This window comes from Hyperolius riggenbachi, chromosome 2 (genome assembly GCF_040937935.1).
Source record: "Hyperolius riggenbachi isolate aHypRig1 chromosome 2, aHypRig1.pri, whole genome shotgun sequence".
Lineage (NCBI taxonomy): Eukaryota > Metazoa > Chordata > Amphibia > Anura > Hyperoliidae > Hyperolius > Hyperolius riggenbachi.
The window spans coordinates 283,105,632-283,128,352 of NC_090647.1; the positions used below are offsets into that span (position 1 = coordinate 283,105,632).

Below are 22,721 nucleotides of genomic sequence, written 5' to 3' on the forward strand. Positions count from 1 at the left end.
TTGAGGTTTCCTTTCATTTCTAGGGCCCAACAGGTTTGTGTTTCTGCTGACTGCAGTCTTAGCAGTCCTCTTAGAGAAGAGGAGCAAGAAAACACTAGCAGATAAAAATACACACACACAGACACACAACACGAGAACGAGAGAGACAGAGACACGGAGGAGAGGTGACCATATTTTATAGAAGATAAAAGAAAGGTTTCCATACATCAGACAGACAATGTATGGACAGACCGACCAGGAGACCGATTTCTCTCTATCAAAGAGGGAGATCTATTGCTTTCCCATACACCACAGACCAATTTCAGAATGAAATCCATCACGAATCGGTCTAGCAACACAACCACAGATTTTCCAACGTGTCCGATCGACTGGTTTTGGTTCGAAATTAATTGAATAAATCGATTGGACGGACATGCTGCGGCACCAATTTTCATAAAATCTGTAGGTGTATGGTCACATTAAAGGGACTCCGAGCTGAACAAAGTAAAAAGATTTATACATACCTGGGGCTTCCTCCAGCCCCATGTGCTCGGATTGCTCCCACGCTGCCGTCCTCCGCTGCCCGCAGCTTCGGGAACTGGGACCAATCACTTACGTCAGTCGGCTCCAGTCTACGCAGGAGAAGTGCGTCCTTCTACGTATCTCTTCAGCGGCTCCAGGAGCGCACTTCTCTGGAGCTGACTGACGTAAGTGACGGAACCCGGTTCCCGAAGCTGCGGAAGCAGAGGACAGCGGCGTGGAAGCAATACGAGCGCATGGAGCTGGAGGAAGCCCCAGGTATGTATAAATCTTTTTACTTTGTTCAGCTCTGGTACACTTTAACCCTTGGTTTGCGCTGCAAATCTGAAGATCAAGAAGAAAAAATATTTGGATTAAATTCTTTTTTAGATATACTCTTATTTAAAAGGGAACCTGAAGTGAGAAGAATATGGAGGCTGTCATATTTATTTTTTTATTTTAAACAATACCATTTGCCTGGCAGCCCTGGTGATCTATTTGGCTGAAGTAGTGTCTGAATAACACCAGAAAGAAGCATGCAGCTAATCTTATCAAATCTGACAATAACATCCGAAACACCTGATCTGCTGCATGCTTGTTCAGGGTCTATGGCTGAAGGTATTAGAGGAAGAGGATCAGCAGGATAGCCAGGCAACTGGTATTGCTTAAAAGGAAATAAATATGGTAGCCTCCATATCCCTCATTTCAGGTGTCTTAACTTCTGTATATGGGGAGAAGGGGGTTTGGAGTTGAAAACAGCACATAAACATTAAAGGGTAACTCCACTTTATCAAAAGATTTACCACGCTTTCTGATAGCGGTAAAGTTCTGTGTAAATGTCTGGACACCATAGCAACAGTATACAAGTATATACGCACGGGATGTCAACTAAATCTTATTTCTCTGTATCAGTAGTTCACTGCTTATCCAGAAAACTGCAGGAAAGGTATGTCTGCGTAAAGGAAACATTTCCACCCAATTATAGTCCAAACTTGTTCTGTTTGATGATAGTTGGGCGTGTGTACATGTGACAAACGGCAAGCTACTGATAACAGGCTGTTTACCTGATCCAACCAGCAGATCAACTCACACAACTGTTGGGCTGATATTGTGCAGTTGGCCACCTGTGTACAAGTCGCTTTAAAGACTTGTACTTGTTTTGAATGCACTTGCATGTGCATTATGCAAAGGAGTTGGCCGTTCAGTTGGTTGGTGGGTAGAATACAAGTCATGCAAACGCTTGGTGGTGCAGTTGGTCATGTCATCGGGTTGGTTGTGCACTTTTGTTGAACTTGTGTATGAGCCTTAACACAACTTGTTGAAATACTTTGATACTATACAGATCACCAGGTAACAATTATATTTCATAGGCGAAGTAAAGTTACTAATTATAAATGCAACTTAATCAACAGCTCAACCCAGCCTTTTGACAAAGCCACAAATGACTGCCAGTATATTTTTTAAAAAACTACAAGCCATGCCAGTTTGAATTGTCTTTATCAAATGTCTTGGCCAAAGCTACATGCATCAAAGTCCATAGTCAGCAGGGATGTCATGAAGCTGCAAAAAAATGTGAGATGATTGAGATTTATGCTAATTACTACGATATAAAATTATGCCAATTATGAAAATCTAAAATGGTCTTTATAGTGAATTTGATTGGTCCATTTCCAAGCTGCATAGATTTGCAGCAACATTTGCACAATTCTGCATCATCTTGACATTATTTGCATAAATAGAAACTTAGTAATCTTATGCATAAAACATAACTTTTAATGGTAATGCCATTAAACAGTCATACAAGTAATATAGCATAAAAAAAAATCCTTAAAAAAGGACTCGAGGCGAAATACTCAAAAAAAGTTAAATACCTGCATGAAATTTTAATGCACGGAGGACGCCATCCGCACTCTCTGTGCAGATCCGCCGGGTCCCCGCTGCTCAATAACCCCCCGGGCCGGCTCCCGACCCACAGCCCGGGTCGGGCTCTTCTGCCTCCACTAAAATGGCCGCTTGAGCTGGCTGCGGTTGCGCAGTCCCCACAGACGTGAGTACCGCTGCGCAGCTCTAGGGCCTCCCCCCGATCTACGCTACAGGAGACAGCCTGTAGCGTGGATTGGGGGGGGAGGCACTAGAGTTGCGCAGCCGTGGCCAGCTCAAGCGGGCATTTTAGTGGAGGCAGGAGAGCCCAATCCGGGCTGTGGGGTCGGGAGCCGGCCCAGGGGGCTATTGAGCAGCGGGGACCCGGTGGAACGGCACGGAAGACGCGAATGGCGTCCTCCGTGCATTAAAATTTCATGCAGGCATTTAATTTTTTTTTTTTTTTTTTAGTATTTCGCCTCGTGAGTCCTTTAAAGGACCTCAGTCGCGAAAATCTTAAAATTTAAAATACATGTAAACATATACAAATAAGAAGTATGTTTCTTGCAGAGTAAAATGAGCCAGAAATTACGCTTCTCCTATGTTGCTGTCACTTAGGGTGGCCACTAATGATCCAATCTTTTTCATCCAATCTTACCATTTCTATGTAATATAAGGTAACTGCCTGAAGTATCCATTCAGTATATTCACTCAATTTATCCTTATACTACATAGATTTGGTAAGATTGGATGAAAAAGATTGGATCATTAGTGGCTACCATAACAGTAGGTAGTAGAAATCTGACATTACCAACAGATTGTGGACTAGCCCATCTTCTCATAGGGGGTTTCTCAGGGTTTTCTTTATTTTTAAAAGCACATAGTGAATGGCAGTTGCTCTGTCCAACTGTCAAAAAAGTGTGCTGCGCGCGGGGAGGCTGGCCAGCATCTTTATATAAATCCTTTTCAGGGAATGTCTTTTATAAAGAATAAAGGCCATGAAGAGATAGACTAGCCCAAAACCTGTCGGGAATGTCAGATTTCTACTACCTACTGTAAGTGACAGCAACATAGGAGAAAAGTAACGTATGGCTCATTTTACTCTGGAAGAAATGTACTTATTTGTACGCATTATAAGTTTTAAGATTTTCGCGACAGTAGTTCCTCTTTAAAGGGACTCCGAGCACCTCTCATGGGTATGCCATTAACCTCCTTGGCGGTTAATTTTTTTTTGCAAATGGGCAAAAAAAAGTTTTTTTTAATTTTTTTGTTTTTGTTTCATGTAAAGCTACCAGAGTGGTAGCTACATGAAACACCACTAGAGGGCGCATGTGGCCCTCTAGTGCGATCGTCGCCGGCATCAATAGCAAACAGGGGAGCGCGTATATAACGCGTTCCCCTGTTTGGCTTCTCCTGTCGCCATGGCGACGATCGGCATGACGTCATGGACGTCAGCCGACGTCCTGACGTCATGCGCACTCGGTCCAGCCCATAGCGCTGCCCGGAACTCATTGGTCCGGGCAGCGCAGGGCTCTGGCGGGGGGCCCTCTTTCGCCGCTGCGTGCGGGCGATCGCCGCAGAGCGGCGGCGATCGAGCTGTGCGCGCGGCTAGCAAAGTGCTGGCTGCGCGCACAGCACTTTGAATGGGGCGAATCGCCCCAGCAGGCCCTGAGAAATCCTCCTGCGCGGCATAGCCCGAGCTCAGCTCGGGCTTACCGCCAGGGAGGTTAAGACTCCGACCAGTACTGCAAAGTACTTAAAGATGCATACCAAATAGTTTTCGTATGATTTCAATTTAAAAATCGCGGCTGCCATCTTGGCTATGTTATAACTTCCAGGTCACCCCTGTCTTCTCTGTTAGAGAAGTGCATCAATGAATGAAGCAGGAAGAGGAAGTGACATGTATGGTCACTGCAAGAGGCTCTTTCAGAGGGGTCATAGCACGACTTTGTTGAAAGTCGTCTGGCTTAAAGGCATGCCCATGAGAGGTGCTCGGAGTCCCTTTAATACACTTCGGTCATAATGTCAATAGCCTAACCCTAATGTTTCGCGATTAATGACCAGGACGCTTCTTCAGAGGAAGAGGTTTTTTTCCTGAGTTCATGGTTCGTGAATACAGGACTGTTTATAAAACCATACTGTATATTCAGAGGAGAGGCTTCCTTTCTTCCTCCAGATAAGAGTACCAATATTTAACATATATAGAAACTTGACACGGACCCAAAACTTTAAGCATACGTGGCTAAGGAATACAGGAGGATAAAGACACCTATAAAACATTCACGGCAGGCAGAATTAGTTTTATACCAATATGCCTGTAGATGGCGTATGAACGCGGAAACAAAAACTCCTAGTAGTCATCACTCTACTCTATCCTCCTGTCAAACCGGTACTACCGGGAAAGATGTACAAATAATAGGGTGGTTGCATCGCGGTTTCCTCCATTCAAAAACAAAAAACAAATACCAAAAATATGAGGTGTGATGTTAGGCTGTTGACTGGAAAACAAATGCAGTTACAATGACCTAGGGAGAGGAAGATGGAAGCTTCCAATATTTATTTCATTTTAGTAGGCCTGAAAGATAAATTGAATTTAAACCGAAATTGTGATCACCAAGATCACAATTTCGGAATCGTCAAAGTGGCGATTATTGTGATGACATTTCCGCATGGGGAAGTTTGAAGACACTGCTCATACCTTCCGCACGAGTCCAACGCTGTCCGTCCTCTATCACCGTCTGCCGGCTCTTGTGCATGGCATACTTCCTGGTTCCTTTATGTCACATGACATACAGGAAGTATGCAATGCATTAGAGCCTGCGGGAGGCAAAGTGGATAGACGGGCATTGCTGGACTCATGCTGGAAGGTATGCTGGAGCTTGGGGGGCAGAGCGGGCACAGAGAGAGACAAAAGGTGCAAGAGAAACCCAGAGGGGGCACAGAGAGAGACCCAGAGGGGACATAGAAAAAGGGAGCACAGAGACACGAAGGACACAGAGACAAAGAGGGCACAAAGAGAGATGGGAAAGAGAGGCACAGAGGGGGGTCTACCTTTTAGACAAAGGCAACTGTCTGGCTATCCTGATTTTTTGACTCCAACATTGTCTGAATCACACTCCTGAAGCAAGCATGCGACCAGTGTACATCAGACTTAAGTCCGGGTGCCTGATCTGCATAGCCAGTAAGGGCTTGTGGCTTAACCCCTTCCCGACCGCCTAACGCCAATAGAGGAAGGGAAGGTGGCTTCCCCAGGACCGCCGATCGGCGTCAAGTCCTGGGGGCAAAGATTAGCCGGGAGCACGAATCCCCTCTGAGTTATGGCGCAGAGCTCTGTAAACAACCTACCAGCCGCAATTAAGGCTGGCAGGCTGTGAAATACAATAAAAAAAAAAAAAAAAAAAAAAAAAGAAGAAAGGCCGAAATTATTTGTACAGCGCTGCGATCTAGCGCAGCACTGTACTGGGGACAGCCCTGCCATTTGGCTGTCCCCTGGAGTGCCACAAAATGCCATCACTCTCTTAGGCTGATGCCTATGAGAGGCAAACGCTGTGATTGGATCTTGGAGGGAGGGAGAAATGTAAAAAACAGCCCGCAGCAGCAATCAGATGGGCATGAAAAGGGGGGGCATATTAATTTGTGTGCTGCGGTAAGTTGTATGGCCGTGCAGCACACTGTTAAAGCTGCAGTGTGCTGGATTGTAGAAAATAGCCTGGTCACTAGAGAGGTGTAAGCCTGCAGTCTTCAACTGGTTAAAGGACAACTGTAGTGAGATGTATATGGAGGCTGCCATATTTTTATTTCCATTTAAACAATACTAGTTTCCTGGCAGCCCTGCAGTTCTATTTGGCTAGACTAGCGTCTGAATTACACCAGAAACAAGCATGCAGCTAAGAGTATCAGCAGGATAGCCAGTCAACTGGTATTGCTTTAAAGGAAATACATATGGCAGCCTCCATATACCTCTCCCTTCAGTCATCCTTCAAATTATTGAAGGCACAAAATAATCAGGTAAACCAGGGAACTAGCATTGTTTCAAACAAATTGAATATGGCAGCCGCTCTTGTATACGCCTACTGGGTCAGTGACTAGAACCTGCATGGAAGCCAGGCTAAGCAATTTTAGAATTTAGATATCACAATACAAAACGGCACAAAGCTTTAGAAGTGTGAAACTGTACACAGCCCTAAAACATGTATCCACTGAAGCACAAACGGGATTTGAGCAAGGAGGGAGGGAGAAAAAGATGAAGGAGGGAACGCAAAACAGGAAATAGCGGAAAAGGATTGAGAAAAATCAGGGGAGTTAGAGAAAAGGAACAGGTCAAAACAAAATACCTTGAATGCGTAACCTGTGTTATACAGTGGTGTGAAAAGGTGTTTGCCCCCCCCCCCCCCCTTGTTAAAAAAATAACTTAACTGTGGTTTATCACACCGGAGTTCAATTTCTGTAGTCACCCCCAGGCCTGATTACTGCCACACCTGTTTCAATCAAGAAATCACTTAAAAAGGAGCTATCTGACACAGAGAAGTAGACCAAAAGCACCTCAAAAGCTAGGACATCATGCCAAGATCCAAAGAAATTCAGGAACAAATGAGAACAAAGTACTGTAATTGAGATCTATCAGTCTGGTAAAGGTTATAAAGCCATTTCTAAAGCTTTGGGACTCCAGCGAACCACAGTGAGAGCCATTATCCACAATTGGCAAAAACATGGAACAGTGATGAACCTTCCCAGGAGTGGCTGGCCGACCAAAATTACCCCAAGAGCGCAGAGAAAACTCATCCGAGAGGCCACAAAAGACCCCAGGATATCATCTAAAGAACTGCTGGCCTCACTTGCCTCAATTAAGGTAATTGTTCATGACTCCACCATAAGAAAGAGACTGGGCAAAAACGGTCTGCATGGCAGATATCCAAGGCGCAAACAACTTTTAAGCAAAAAGAACATTAAGGCTCGTCTCAATTTTGCTAAAAAAAAAACATCTCAATGATTGGCAAGACTTTTGGGAAAATACCTTGTGGACCGACGAGACAAAAGTTGAACTTTTTTGGCGTAGAAGTAACAGCATTTCAGCAAAAGAACATCATACCAACAGTAAAATATGGTGGTGGTAGTGTGATGGTCTGGGGTTGTTTTGCTGCTTCAGGACCTGGAAGACTTGCTGTGATAGATGGAACCATGAATTCTACTGTCTACCAAAAAATCCTGAAGGAGAATGTCCGGCCATCTGTTTGTCAACTCAAGCTGAAGCGATCTTGGGTGCTGCAGCAGGACAATGACCCAAAACACACCAGCAAATCCACCTCTGAATGGCTGAAGAAAAACAAAATGAAGACTTGAGTGGCCTAGTCAAAGTCCTGACCTGAATCCTATTGAGATGTTGTGGCATAACCTTAAAAAGGCGGTTCATGCTAGAAAACCCTCAAATAAAGCTGAATTACAACAATTCTGCAAAGATGAGTGGGCCAAAATTCCTCCAGAGCGCTGTAAAAGACTCGTTGCAAGTTATCGCAAACGCTTGATTGCAGTTATTGCTGCTAAGGGTGGCCCAACCAGTTATTAGGTTCAGGGGGCAATTTCTTTTTCACACAGGCCATGTAGGTTTTGAGTTATTTTTCTCACTAAATAATAAAAACCATCATTTAAAACTGCATTTTGTGTTCAATTATGTTATCTTTGACTAATAGTTAACGGTTTTTGATGAGCAGAAACATTTAAGTGTGACAAACATGCAAAAGAATAAGAAATCAGGAAGGGGGCAAATAGTTTTTCACACCACTGTATATCATCCTGCCTTCCCTCCATGTTTTCCGCTCTTCTCATACAAATCCCTTTTTGCTTCAGAGGACAGAGTTTAGCTATGGCAGCGTCTGCATTTCTCTCAGTACAGGCGTCCTTCAGTCAGGGCAGAAAAATGATAGTCTTACTGAGCAGTGTGTATCACAAGAGTGACACGACCAAATGATGGATATTTGGCAAGTGACAGTCACATACTTTATGTCCATGGCATAATAGTCAGTCGTTTGTCAGCAATAGGTATAGCCATAGAATGCACAGTGGTGTAGCTAAGGAGTTATGTTCCCCGATGCAAGTTTTACATTGGGCCCCCCAAGCAATCTATACATCACATTTGATATGGCGCACCAAAACCTGCCAAGGATAACCACAGTATCAGAGGTGCAAGAAGGGGATGGGGAACAGTTTGTTAATGATTACTACTATTCAAAGCACCTATAGAAGTCATTATCACCCAAGGGCCCTGATGAGGTCGCAACCTCTGCGCCCCCTATTGCTACACCACTGACAATGCTACAGTTTACAGGCAGCTGCAAGTTAACATATACTGGAGTGACAGATGCATTCTAACCAATTTAAAAGGATTTTCATCAAAGTGAAAAAAAATAGTTTCAACTACTTGACCATCTGCTTTTCCCACAGGACCTTGAGTAACAGAAATAGAGATGAATTTCTGTGCTTAGGAACATATTTATAGTAATCCTATGCCACATCTAACACATTTAACAGTGTCTAGACCAGCAGCCATATTTACCATTAGAATTGAAGCTGACTGGGCAGGAATCTCTTCAACTGTGTCACCGATTGTACTGTTTAAATATGTAATTCACCCCCCCCCCCCCTTTTTTTTTCTTTTAAACTCAGCATACCTTCAGGGTATATCCCGACCGATTTTAAGGCTTCACAGCAGTGCTCCTCATGTTGGGTAAAGTTTGCATCACAGTTTGAAGAGTCGTATCTTATTAATGATAGTCAAAATAAAATAAAAGCAACAACAGCTAACATGAGGCGATACATAGAGATTATGCCGTGTATTGGAATAAATAGTGCACTACATACCCACACACCCATACAGCGCTGTCCCCAATCCCCCATTCCCCCCCCCCCCCCCGGAGCAATCTCAACCTATAGTCACCTCCTTCCAACCAGCAAGCACCTTCCCGACCGTAACAGACACAGGCGCCCACAAGGAGACAACAAGACGCTGCACAAGAGGCACCACAGAGTAGGAAAAATAAACAAACAAATAAAAACAAACAGCCCCACCCACATCCGAGCAAAAAGCGTCCAGCCCAAAACCATCCACACCCTCCACAAACTGCCACAGTCCGTGAGGCAATCCAATGTTCCACACCACTCCAAATATTCCAAACTGCGCCAAAGCATCCCAACCACCACGACCAACTGGAGACAGCTGTGCCAACCAGCTCAACAGGTGCAAAACAGCATCACACCCTTCTTATACTGTACAGTTCTGCAGAGTTTGTTGATGCAATAACAATATCATCATACATAGACTGTCTTTGTAGCCCATTGCTAAATTCAGTGGCAGAGCTTGAGGGACAACATTGCCAACCCTCCATTAGGCGGGTTCACACTTGCATAAAAAAAACAAAAACGTGGAACGGATCTGAACGGAAGCGAAGAATCTAATGCTAACCTATGGATCTGTTCACATTGGTCTGTTAGAGCAGATCTGTTCCGCATCATCCTCTGAACAGACCGCAAATTTGGTTCTGCAGCAATTTTTCCGGACCGCTGAGCCCAGCGTAATGAAAATGGAAGCTAAAGCCCTGCATTGGGGGCAATCGGACCGTTCTATCCAGCAAAACTCACTTTGGTGATGGGGTCAGGCGGATGTGAGGAAAGGGAACGGAAGCAGCGGAAGGCAAACAGAGTGAAAACAGATCTGATTAACCGGTAATCAAATCCATTTTCACTGATCAGTTTACCACTTAACGCAAGTGTACACCAAACTTTACCCAAACCCTGGCTTGCACAATTAGTCCTCTGCTATACAACTATCCTTGCTGGCACTCTACGTCTCCTACATTATTACTCACGTGTGCACTATACTGCACAACCCTAAAAGGTGGCACAATTTATCATCTTATTTACACTTGTTAAAAAAAAAAAAAAAACAACAATGCAGCTACTTCTCAGACAAAGCAACGCTTACTATGCACGCCAAGCTGCAAGTATTAGAGCAATATGACTCCTGCCACAAGGCCGATGGCTTTTCTTCCTCAGCATTTCTTCTTTGGAAATAACAGTATCTTTTGTTTACATTCCTCAGTTGTTACATTGTACGCAACAACTGAAAAGGAGCTCTATGTGAAGCTCTCTCTGCTTCAAGCATGCACCCAGTTCAGAACAGCCCACTAAAAGATCTTAATATATAATAAAAAGCAGCTTAAATAAAATGCAATGGCAGCTTTCTGAGCAGATAAACTGTACTTTTGGAACTTGTCATTTGTAAACAGATAATATTACTTGTGCACAAAAGCAAATATGGTAACTGTATGGGTAATAAAAAGCGGTGCACTTATTCCTTCGCCCGGTTAAGGTGCTCCCCATTTAGGCCTGTCAAATCTGAGTGCCCAGTCATCCATGTCCTCCATGGCGACATGACTGCTCATGTCATGGAGGGGGGGGGGGGGGGGGGTAGCCATGGCAGAGATGGAACATAACAAGGAAATGTTTTTGTTTAAAGGTTATATTGCTGTTGCGCATCTTTTAGAGCAGAGAGGAAGTTTTGAGTTCAGGGCTGTTTTAAAATGAAGAGGTTGAGCTATATTCACACTTTGTTACTTGTTGGTGCACTGCACATGTTCTACAATACGGTAAACGTCAAGCATCTGTGGAGGCACTTTAATTGAGATGCGATTCTGATAGTTAGCAGAATGCAAAGTTCTCATTAAGCTAATATAAACCACGCTGGGAGGTTTCTAATGCATTTGCAACATGATTTCTCCCAATCACAATGGTCCTGCCTGCTGCATTTTTCATGTGCTTGAGTTCCTACACAAAAGTATAGGAGTGCAGGAAAATCACTTAGCAATAGCACCGCTATGCTAATGTTCCCCAATACCAAATATTTTCTTTGACTCCTCCCCAATCACAAATTGCAAACACCCTGCAATCACACCTTACACCTGTCGGAATCGATGTAGTGGAAAATAGGAGAAACGTGATCACATCGCAGCAAAATCACCTTTCTCAGTGGAAAACAATTCTAACAGTGTGTAAGAAAAATGTGTTCTTTAAAAATGCAGGTAAATTCGATGTGATAGAGCCCATTTAGCCTACTTAACATGGGCTGCCTTCGCTAATGCATTTACACACTGCATAAAAATGACCCATAGTGTAAACAAGCCCTAATCTGTACAAAAATGTGTAACAATCTATACAATAATGTGCTTTTAACAGAAGCAGAGTTTTTGTTGCAGACATATGGCAGAGGCACTCAATTCCTTTATGCTGGGGTCTGAAAGTTTTGGGATGTGGAAGAACTTTATCAACTTTTTTTTTTATCTCTTCTGAGATCATGTTCTACATAAAATCCTGGATTACGTTTTACTGACCTGCAAACGGAATAGGAGTAATTCAGCTTAGTTTACAGTGTGAAAGTGGCCTGAAGTGACATGAGGAGATAAGAGATACCCTTTACTGTTGGTGTAAAATCTGTAGTCCTGCATGAATGTTGGATCCTAACGAGGCTTCCTCCATCCTCCTCCATTCCACGGTGGCAGCACAGGACTCCCTACCCCCCAAAACCACAGCCGACAAGTTGTCGTGCTGTAGCGCCTGCAATATTTACCTTCCCTAGCTCCAGATTAGGCGCAGTGGCAGCTCCCCAACGGGATCGGGCGAAAATAGAGTAGTAGAGCGGACCCAACTGGGATTGGCCATTTCCGCCTGGTCCCAATCAGAGAGCCACTACTGCGTCTGCGCTGGAGCTGGGAAGGTAAATATTTACATACCCACTGTTCGGGGGCTTCTAGCGCTGCCACCATGACACAAAAGAGGATAGAGAAAGCTTTGTTAGAATTCAGAGGCTTCCTCCTCCCGAGGTAAGAACCCCACAGGGGACTTTTTTCGTTACAGATTCTCTTTAACTACCAAATTGCAGACAATTGTAAGTTAATGTCAGTGTAATGGTGGCCAGATTCTAAAACAGGTGAAAATTCATAGCAAATTGAAAAACCGACAAAAATGTGGATCCAACAATGGAAGTGGGATTGGTTATAGTGAATGCAAACAAGAGGGGAACAATACAAGAAATCGATCTGGACTGGCAAAGAAGTATAAAGTGTACAGGTAGGAGAGTCAGGAAAACATGGAAAGGAGTAAAAGCTTTGACCAAAGACAGTCTAATCTGGATGCCATTCTCAACTGCCCCAATGCCCCAACAGGAGATAAAGTCAAGCAGTAAATACCGTCTTTCCCCGAAAATAAGACACGGTCTTATAATATTTTTTGCTCTAAAAGATGTGCTAGGGCTTATTTTCAGGCGATGTCTTATATTTCTATTAGGAAGTGTCTCTCGGCAGAACATTTCCTGTTCCTTTGTACTGTGATGTTCATGGATTTGAAAGTATGCTACTGTACTGATCAGGTACCTGCCCTGTCTTCCCTGCACACAGCTGATAACCTTGCGGTGTGCTGGGATGACAGGACCAGTGTCCAATCGGCACTGCACCACTGTGTCCCCACTTACTGGCTGCCTCTTCCTCCTCTCCAACTTCCGCTAGGGCTTATTTTCGGGGTAGGGCTTATATTTCAAGCATGCTCAAAATTCCAGGTAAGGCTTATTTTCAGGGTAGGTCTTATTTTCAGGGAAAGAGGGTAGCTGCAAAATGTTTAACATTCTGCAAGCTGTCTCAGTGGTATTACATTCTCTTCCAGGTACCTGGACAATAGGATTGCTACACAGACCTTTTAGAAGGATTTTTTGGATTGTTTACCAAAATTATTTTTAAAAATTGTAACTGTAAGCATGCAAACTGCAAAACGATTGTTCAGCAAACACAAAAAAAAAAAAAATCAAAAACAAAAAAAATCACTGACTCGACACTGAAAATTGGACCAATAGGTGTACAGCTATTATTTGACTCATGAGTTGGTTCTGCAAGGCAGGAACTTTCAATACATTCAAAGCAAATTGTATAGATGTAGAAAGCGCTGCTGCAATCAAATTTACCACCACGTACGATGAAAATGGGAAGGTGAATGAAGACTTTAAATTCAATCATTTTTTTGCCATGAGAAAAGTTCCAGATAGCTTGCAAGCACAGGTTTTCTACATTTCTATTAGGTGAAAGCACATTTAAAAATGGTCTATGAATCAGTAATAAAAACCATATCCTTAACAGCATGGTCAGCCATACAATACAATAATATTTCTATAGGGCTTTTCTCCCATAGGACTCAAAGCGCTTAGGCTCTCTCAGATTCAGTAATTGGTAGTAGGATGAAGTATTCACAATATACTATGCCAGGAAACAAAAACCAAAAACACATTTATAAGTAGATAACTACTTGCTCTACTTATATAACAGATGTATTGTACTCTCCACATTTGGATTTTTGTGAATTTTATATAGTAAATAAAGAGAATTCTGTTCCTGGCATTTGCCATTTTGGTTCCCTTTGACCGAAGCCATAATCATGTAATTTCCTCCCTTACTTTCCCCCCTACTAGAATCTGCTCTGGCTAGCTTGCTTTTTAAACATGTGAGTACAGCAAAATCAGATTTCAGCTTCATTTAACACTGAACTGCCCTCAGCCAATCTGTGAAGAGCAGGAAAGTGGGAGGGGTGATGACAAGCTTCCTTTTCATCAGCAATGTACCAAATAGAGCCAGGCTGACAGATGATATGTATTGCAGCAGTAACATTTCTGATTAGACTGGAGTGCTTGCAATGCAGGGTTGTGTTCCAGGCTGCATAATGAACACAGTGCAGTGGGTAAATGGAATTTGATTTTGTGGCTGACAATCCCTCATTAAAGAGCTTCTAACCCAGGCATGGGCAAACTCGGCCCTCCAGCTGTTACGGAACTACAAGTCCCACAATACATTTGCCTTTATGAGTCATGACTGTGGCTGTCAAACTCCTGCAATGCATTGTGGGACTTGTAGTTCCTTAACAGCTGGAGGGCCAAGTTTGCCCATGCCTGTTCTAACCTAACACATACATGAGCGAAACACTTGTTTTACATGTTGCCCAAATATTGTTTTATAGTTGCTTGCCTGTCATTCTTTGTATTTATCTACATAAATACCTGGAGAGAAAAGCCAAAATGGTTATATGTTGGGATGACAACTGGAGATGGTTTCTGTGATTTGGCTCTTTCTGTAGTCACCCAATGTACAGCAGCGCTACATACTGACACCAGCTATTGGGATTCAGTGGAGAAGAAATAGTTGAATAAGTCAGAGCAAAGAATTCTAGAGAGTGTATTCCCATGCGCTGCCCACAGCTGGTAAAGGAGGAAGCACTAGCCCCTCCCAACTGCCCAGCTGTTAGGATATAATTTGGGGGCTTGAATGGTCTTCAACTCTACTTAAAAAGGCACCTGCAAATTTTTATTTTTTACGGGATTCTTGTTGGAGGAGGAAGAAGAAGTAAGGAGATATACTCTGGGCTCCCAGTACCTCTTTAATTGAAAGAATTCTAAATAAGTACAAAACAGAAATGTTTGCTCAGATAAGTTTATATGCCTACCTAAAGTAGAAATACAGCCAAAAGTTTTTCTTTTGGCTTTATATGGATCTCAGAGCCTACTGGCACACAGGATCCAACTGACAGCAGCCACAGCATGTAATTTAAATGGTATAGCAGCATCTCCGTGCAACCACAACTGGAAGAAAATTATATATTGAGACAAGACGCGGGCACAGGATTATCAATACAGACCAGCTTATAAACGGACACCTGAAGTGAGGATGTGGAGGGTGCTTCCTTGTAAACAATACCAGTTGCCTGGCAGCCCTGCTGACCTCTTTGACCTAGAGTCCTGTCTGAATCACACACCTGAAACAAGCATCAGTCAGACTTAAAGTGGATCCGAGGTGAACTTTTACTCATTGCATGATTGTGTTCCTTTCCTATTGTTTATAGGGCATTCCTCAAGCCAAATACTTTTTTGTTTTTAATACTCTAATTCCCTATAAACTAAATAAACCACGCCCACAGGTTTTCAGAGAGCCTTGGCAGTAGCTAGGGCTCATGGGAGCTCCATCTGGGCAAGAGGAGGAGGAGGTGTTACTAGCCATTAATTTCAGAGGCAGAGGAGAGGAGGGAGGAGGGGTTAGGTTTTTTTCACAGGCGGAGTGCTCAAGATACAGATAAGCCTGCCTTTGTGTAATGTTTACAAACAACATGGCTGCTGTCATTGTACCACAGGAAGAAATAGAAATAATCATTTTCTATTAAGGCTGTTTTCAGCTAGATTTGCTGTGTAAACTATTTAAACTTTAGATAAGATATATAGACAAGTTACTTGTTATAGTTAGTTTTTCATCTTGGATCCGCTTTAAGTCAAACATCTGATCTGCATGGTTGTTCAGGGTCAATGACTAAAAGTATTAGCGGCAATTTGTATTATCTAAAAGGAAATAAATGTCAGCCTCCCTGCTGTCTTACCCCCCGTCCAGGGCAGTTTCTAGGCTAAAATGCACCCAGTGCGAGAGAGTGTAAAAATTGTGCAACCCCCCCCCCCACCCCCACCCCCCGTGGCGGAGCCAGTTATAGGTGCCTGCAGTATAGGTTAGCTAGGTCTAGTTGCACTCAGTATAGGTGGTGGGCTATAGGACCCCCAGTATAGGTAGCCAGGCATAGGTGTTCCAGTATACTTGCCCCCAGTATAGATTAGCCAGGTAGGTGCCTCCAGTATAGGTATCCAGTATAGTTCAGGGGCGGACTGGCCAGAGGGGAAGGGGGGGCAATCTCCCCCCAGGCCGCCTTTCATTCAGTGATTTAGGGCAGGTCTGGTGTCTGGAGTATTTGGGTTTGTTGTAAAGCAATGTGAAACTTGAGGCTAGCTGATAAAAGTGCAATCAGAGGACAGGCAAGCTGGTAAATATACACAGGATGATGCTGAGCTTGCCTGGAGGCTCCATGGGCAAACATCTGTCTGGTCTCTCCCTATTGTTATTATGACTGCATGTGTGGATAAGGTGTTATACAAGTTAAAGTTTTTGACAGTCCCTAGACTCCAGCAGGGCTACTTTCTGACTTGTGTGAGAGACTGGCAGGGACAGGAGTCCTATTACAGGCAAATAGCCTCTGTGTGATGTGCAATACAGATAAGCTCTCTGCTCCATCTCAGGCTATTCTCAATTTCTCTCCACTCCTCCTCTCTCTGGGCTAGTGCATGCCAAAATCGCAATAGCAATCGCTAGCAATTTGTGAGTGTGATTTTGTGAAGCGATTTTAATTTTTTTTTTTTTTTTTATGAATTGCTCCAAAAAATGCTACATGCAGTGTGCAGCATTTTTTTGGAGCAATTCATTAAAAAATGGCTCTGAAAATTCGCTTCACAAAATCACACTCACAAATTGCTAGCGATTGCTATTGCGATTTTGGCATGCACTAGCGCAGAGAGGAGTGGAGAGAAATTGAGAATAGCCTGAGATGGAGCAGAGAGCTTATCTGTATTGCACATCACACAGAGGCTACTTGCTTGTAATAGGACTCCTGTCCCTGCCAGTCTCACACAAGTCAGAAAGTAGCCCTCCTGGAGTCTAGGGACTGTCAAAAACTTTTCAACTTGTATAACACCTTATCCACACATGCAGTCATAATAACATTGGAGAGAGACCAGACAGATGTTTGCCCACAGACCCTCCAGGCAAGCTCTGCATCATGCAGTGTATATTTACCAGCTTGCCTGTCCTCTGATTGCACTTTTATCAGCTAGCCTCAAGTTTCACATTGCCTTACAACAAACCCAAATACACCAGACCTGCCCTAAATTACTGAATGAAAGGTGGCCTGGGGGGAGATTGCCCCCCTTCCCCCCTGGCCAGTCAGTGTAGCTGTATACAGAGCTTCCCTGAGCTAATTACTCTGCAGTCCCCTGGGGAGAGGGAGGGAGAGTTCGCAGCGCCCCTTTGCTGTCTGCGCTCAGGGCTGCCGCACGGCCCCTAGAAACGGGCTTGCCCGCGTCTAACACTGAACCTCTGAAGATGTGATATTGCACCACGAAACAGCTGTAAGGGGTGTGTGTGTGTGTGGGGGGGGGGGGGGGTGCCATGTCCCCTTGTTTGGACCTCTTACCCCCATTAAAGACCAGTCTTATTGATACTCCAGTCTTGTCTCTCAATACAGTATATGGTTTTATACAGAGAGGAGCAAGATTAGAACCTCACCTATAATGTTGTTGCTGTGTAGGGACAGTCAATGAGATGCAAATAATTCCAACTTGATGCAGAGATTCAGCAAATTCTGTATGTAAACTGATGCAGCTTAAAAATGGACAAATCAAATTCCACCTTGGCAGCTGCATTCAAGCTGCATATATTGGCATAATTAAATTATGCATCAATCCAGAGTTATTTGCACCTCACTGACCATGCCTATTGTTGTCTCTCAATTACAGTACAGAGATTTCATTTCTTTATTTCTGCAAGTAATATAACAGGAAGTGGATAATTCTCTCCAATGGTAACACAAAACAAACAAAAGCACTTCTTTAGTAGAATCTGTGATGGAAGAAGGTATAACTTTTAGGAGGTTTTTTTTTTTTGTGTGCGTTTGTGTTACTACTGCCTGAAAAGATTCACTGACTGCTGCTTACTGGTGACCGCACACAAAGTGAAGAGTACTCTATCCAGCAGGCGCACATGGGCAGCAATAAATGTTCAACAGTTCTAACTATCCAAAATCCCTAACTATCCAAAACCAGCTCCAGTTGGGTTTCATAAGCCCCAATTACCTGTACAATCTCTAGCATTTCTTCCCGGCTGATGTAGCCATTCCCATCAAGATCATACATGCTAAATGCCCACTTCAGTTTCTGCTCTAGCTTGCCCCTTGAGGTGACGCTCAAAGCAATGATGAACTCCCGAAAATCTATGGTCCCATCGCCATTTGTGTCAAATGTACGAAAAACATGTTCTGCAAACTTTGAGGCATCTCCATATGGGAAAAAATTGGCATAGATCTTCTTGAACTCCTCCACATTCAGAATGCCAGATGGACAGTCCTTCAGGAAGCCTTTATACCACTCCTGTAACTCATGATCTGAGAACTCTGTATTTTCTCGCAGGTCTTGTAGCATCTCTGGGCGGAGCTTGCTGTTCTGTTTCCCCATCGCCTGCACAAACCAAAAACACAAGAGGTTACAAAGAAAAACTCTGAAAACTACAAAACAAAGCAAAAGCTCCTACAAGCATGGCCTACTAACTTTTTTTTAGGCCTTCTAATCTGAGTGGAATTGCAAACATTTAGTCTTTCGTATTAAGAGTGGTGAAGAGTGGAAAAGGGTAAAAAAAAAAAAAAAAAAAGAAAAAAAAAAACCTGTAACGAGGAAATACAGAAACAAATACACTAATAGTAATGAATATATAAAGTCAGCGCAGGTCTATAGTAATACAGCTTTCGTCATTTTCTGGTATACAGGATCTTCGAACAAAAAGGTAAAGAAGCAAGGCTTACCAGATTCCAACAACCCACATTATAAGGTTGTAAACGAGTTTGATAGATGGTCCGCAGAACTTTCAAATGGTGTAGTTTCACCAGCGATGTTGCACACCACAGATTCCTCCGGAATATATTAGATATCCTGAGGTTGCAGAGACTCGCCAAAGAGGAGTCCAGTAGGATAGTGACATGAAAGATGTACGGCACATCTAAGTGTAAACCGTCTTTATTACATAACAAGTAAAACAATTTAAAAACAAGTTTTTTTGCGGTTTCGCAATCTTGCGTCATCAGGGGAAAAAAGTTTTTTCCCCTGATGACGCAAGATTGCGAAACCGGTCGGGAAGGCGACAGGCGGCACCATTTTGAGGTCTTCTATTGACCATTTTATGCGCGCTACTTTTTCGGGGTTCCCAGTGCACGGGCCCCGTATGTGAGTTTCTTTTATCCTTGTTTTTAAATTGTTTTACTTGTTATGTAATAAAGACGGTTTACACTTAGATGTGCCGTACATCTCTTTCATGTCACTATCCTACTGGACTCCTCTTTGGCGAGTCTCTGCAACCTCAGGATATCTAATATATTCCGGAGGAATCTGTGGTGTGCAACATCGCTGGTGAAACTACACCATTTGAAAGTTCTGCGGACCATCTATCAAACTCGTTTACAACCTTATAATGTGGGTTGTTGGAATCTGGTAAGCCTTGCTTCTTTACCTTTTTGTTCGAAGATCCTGTATACCAGAAAATGACGAAAGCTGTATTACTATAGACCTGCGCTGACTTTATATATTCATTGCTTGTGTGGACTTTTGGACATTGTCCTTCTCAGCTGCGGTCGCCTTCTGCCTTGGCCCTGACACTTGTTGTTTAATACACTAATAGTGTTGGAATGCGTACATGGCACTTTGCCACCCCGTCACTTTGGCGCAGGGTGTGCTAATCGATGGCTCACCTTGCTGCCGATGAAATTCCAAGTGGCGTTAATTACTGTTGCCCCTCTGAGTCATAGCAACTCAGAGGGAGAAGTAATTTGGGGTTCCGAAATTGCCAAATTACCCGTGGGCTGGCTGCAGACTATAGCATTGCTGCTACAGCCACACCAAAGTCAGGCTCTATGCGGCAAGAAGCCATGCCTCAGTGGGAATACCTCAGGTGCTTGATGCTGGGTCTTCCAAGAAGATTCCTCTCACTTCCTGTCCCAATTACAGTGCCAATGAGAACAGGAAGTGAAGAGAAATCATACCAGACACATAAAACAACAGATGATTCTAACTCTCTCTAAACAAAATGTTTTGCCTTAAAAAAGGGAGGTGAGAGACCGATGGAGACTGCCATATATGTTTCCTTTTATGCAATACCAGTTCCCTGGCAGTTCTTCTGATCTGTTTGGCAGCAGTAGTATCCAAATCAAACACCTGAAACAAGCATGCAGCTAATATTTTCAGATTTTTTACAAATATCTGATCTGCATGCTTATTCGGGGTCTGTGGCTAAAAGTATTAAAGGCAGTGAATCAACAGGACAGCTAGTTAATGTGGATTGTTCAAAAATGAAATATATCAGCCTCCTTAGGTCTCTCACCTAGGATTTCATTTAAGCTCCCGTTTTGTTTACCCAAATTCCTGTGGTCAGTCTCTAGAATATATCAAAGCTGCCATTGCGGACCTAAATGCTAACCTTCTGCCTTTAACCCCTTCATGCCTAAACCCGTTGTACCCTTATGGAGTGAAGCAGTATGTCAGATTCCATAGTCCTCCCACTTCAGATGTCCTTTCATTAAAATGTGCCATAATATTTGTTTCCGGTGCTTAGAACTGTACATAGCCACCTTGCAGTTCAATTAGAATGATGGTTGAGGCAGAACAGATCCTTTTAACTGAAACAGCCTGTAATCCTCTGCAAAAAGGAAGACCGTTTGATATTTCAGGGTCTGATCAATGGAAAAAGCAAATCAGAGAGGTCAAAACATTTTGATGAAGTTTTCTCCAAAACAATCATTTGGTCTAGCACTGAGCAAATCAATTTAATAAGAACAGCACAAATCCAGTCCAAACTGCAGTGATTTTTTTATAGCAAGATTCAACTTTAAAACAATTGTTTGAGGTGAATGTAACTGAACATTGGAGTGCCCATTTTGAAGACGACCAGTGTGTGGCCGCTGTTAGTAAATCAGGCCCCTGGTGTGCAATTAGCAGGCCTTGTAGGTAAATCAGGCCCCTGGTGTGCAATTAACCAGACATGTATTGGACTCCTTCCAGAGAATTAGGAATTAACTAACATACTATTAGCCTTCCTGCATCTTAACAGACCCCTGAAGGCAATGGAGGAGATGGCTGAATGAACCAAAGCTCACACTTTAAAAGTGGATACCACAGCATCCAGCTGTCCATGGTGCCAAACTTTAACATTACCCCCCACATATGCAGGTGAATTTCCAGAAACATGTGCTTGGTTGGTCAAGGGCTCATGGCTATGCTTGGCTGTACATGCACACAGGTGTGACATCAAAAGGTGTGCAAGTGCAAACAGGTCTCCCTGTGTCAGGGCTGGTTGTGTACCTAATCACTCAGAGAGTGTTTACCATCTCTGTTCTCATTCTCAAGTCAGCGAGAACTGACCAGCTCTGTGAGAGGTTCTTTTATGCCCCTTGCCTAATCCATTGCTGCCCTGGCTTGTTTTACCTCTGTGTCTGTCAGATTCTATTCCATCCTCTTCCTGAATACTGAGCTCTGATTTCCCTGGACCCCCACCTTAATACAGACTCTAATTTGCCAGCAGTAGGTCGGAATACTGCCTCTGATCTGTTTGCTGAATATTGCCTTTGTGTCCACCAGCCATATATCTAATGCTAGCCTAACTAACCATATCTATTTGACTTGCACCAGTAATGCTTCACCAGGTATCTCCATAAAGTGACGCAGCACAGGCTGTGTTTGCCATTGGGGTTATCGCCTCAGTTGTAACATAGAGGCATCTAGCTGCAAAGTAGTTGCAATTCCACTAGAAGTCTCTTGTGAGGTGCTCTAGTGAAAACCAAGGTGTGCATCATGTGCTCTTGGAGACCCAGCACCACCTGCTGACCAAATTAGAACCATTTTACTGCTACACGTAACTGCTAGGATAAAGAAAAACACACTTTAAAATGGCAGTTATGTAGTATCCAGTAGCGATAAATGTTTATGAAGTCACAGGAAATGTTTTAGGAATATGGTGGTATTTGTGAAGTTCAAATTAAATTTGTAACTATCCCAAGGAGAAAAGCAATTTCAAACTTCACATTCTTTGTCAAAACCCAATATGACGGAAGGAATCATTCTTTACTTTTGCAGATCTGCACAGACATTAGTTATGAGTATGCAAGCATTCTAGTACAATGACAGAAAGACCGGGTCTCTATCTGGATTTAGGCCTACTGGGCAGTTTATCGCAAGTAACACAGTCAAAGCACAACGTTTCGACCAGTGCGGTCTTTATCAAGCACTTGATCAAGACTGTGTTCCTTGTAATACACTGGCCAGTAGGCCTAAATCCAGGTGGAGATCCGGTCTGTCATTGCATTGGAGTTACACCCTAGGTGGATACCGGTGATGACTGGTCGACTCCCTGGCGCTATTAACTATTGGGTTGCAGCACTGAGACATTTATTAACTATGTGAGCATTCTACCATGCTCAACTCTGCACGAATAAAGATATTAGGGCTTCCGTCAGTTCAGGCACTAATGTAGATTCAATACATAAGTCCAATAACCAGGCTTAAAGTGTAAATACAATAAAACATACCGTATTTATTATAATGAAAAAAGGTGACATGTAAAAACATATTTAAAAACAAACAAGCAGCAGAGCTCTATATACAAATAGCCGAACCGGCACTGTACATATTCAATTACCATACACATCCAAACTGCAGCCAA

At 43.3% G+C, this 22,721-nt stretch overlaps 1 protein-coding gene across 3 annotated transcripts in view; it reads right to left on the bottom strand.

Annotated features, from left to right (window-relative positions):
- Nucleotides 1-22,721, bottom strand: part of HPCA (hippocalcin) — an 82,906-nt gene that overhangs the window by 6,045 nt on the left and 54,140 nt on the right. For 2 of the 3 annotated variants that reach the window (XM_068268844.1, XM_068268843.1), the window contains one exon: nucleotides 18,098-18,478. In XM_068268844.1, the coding sequence (XP_068124945.1) occupies nucleotides 18,098-18,475 (378 nt within the window). In that variant the 5' untranslated portion in view covers nucleotides 18,476-18,478. Of the gene's footprint in view, nucleotides 1-18,097; nucleotides 18,479-20,682; nucleotides 20,723-22,721 lie in introns of those variants that run through there. The other variant, XM_068268845.1, reaches the window with a different exon arrangement.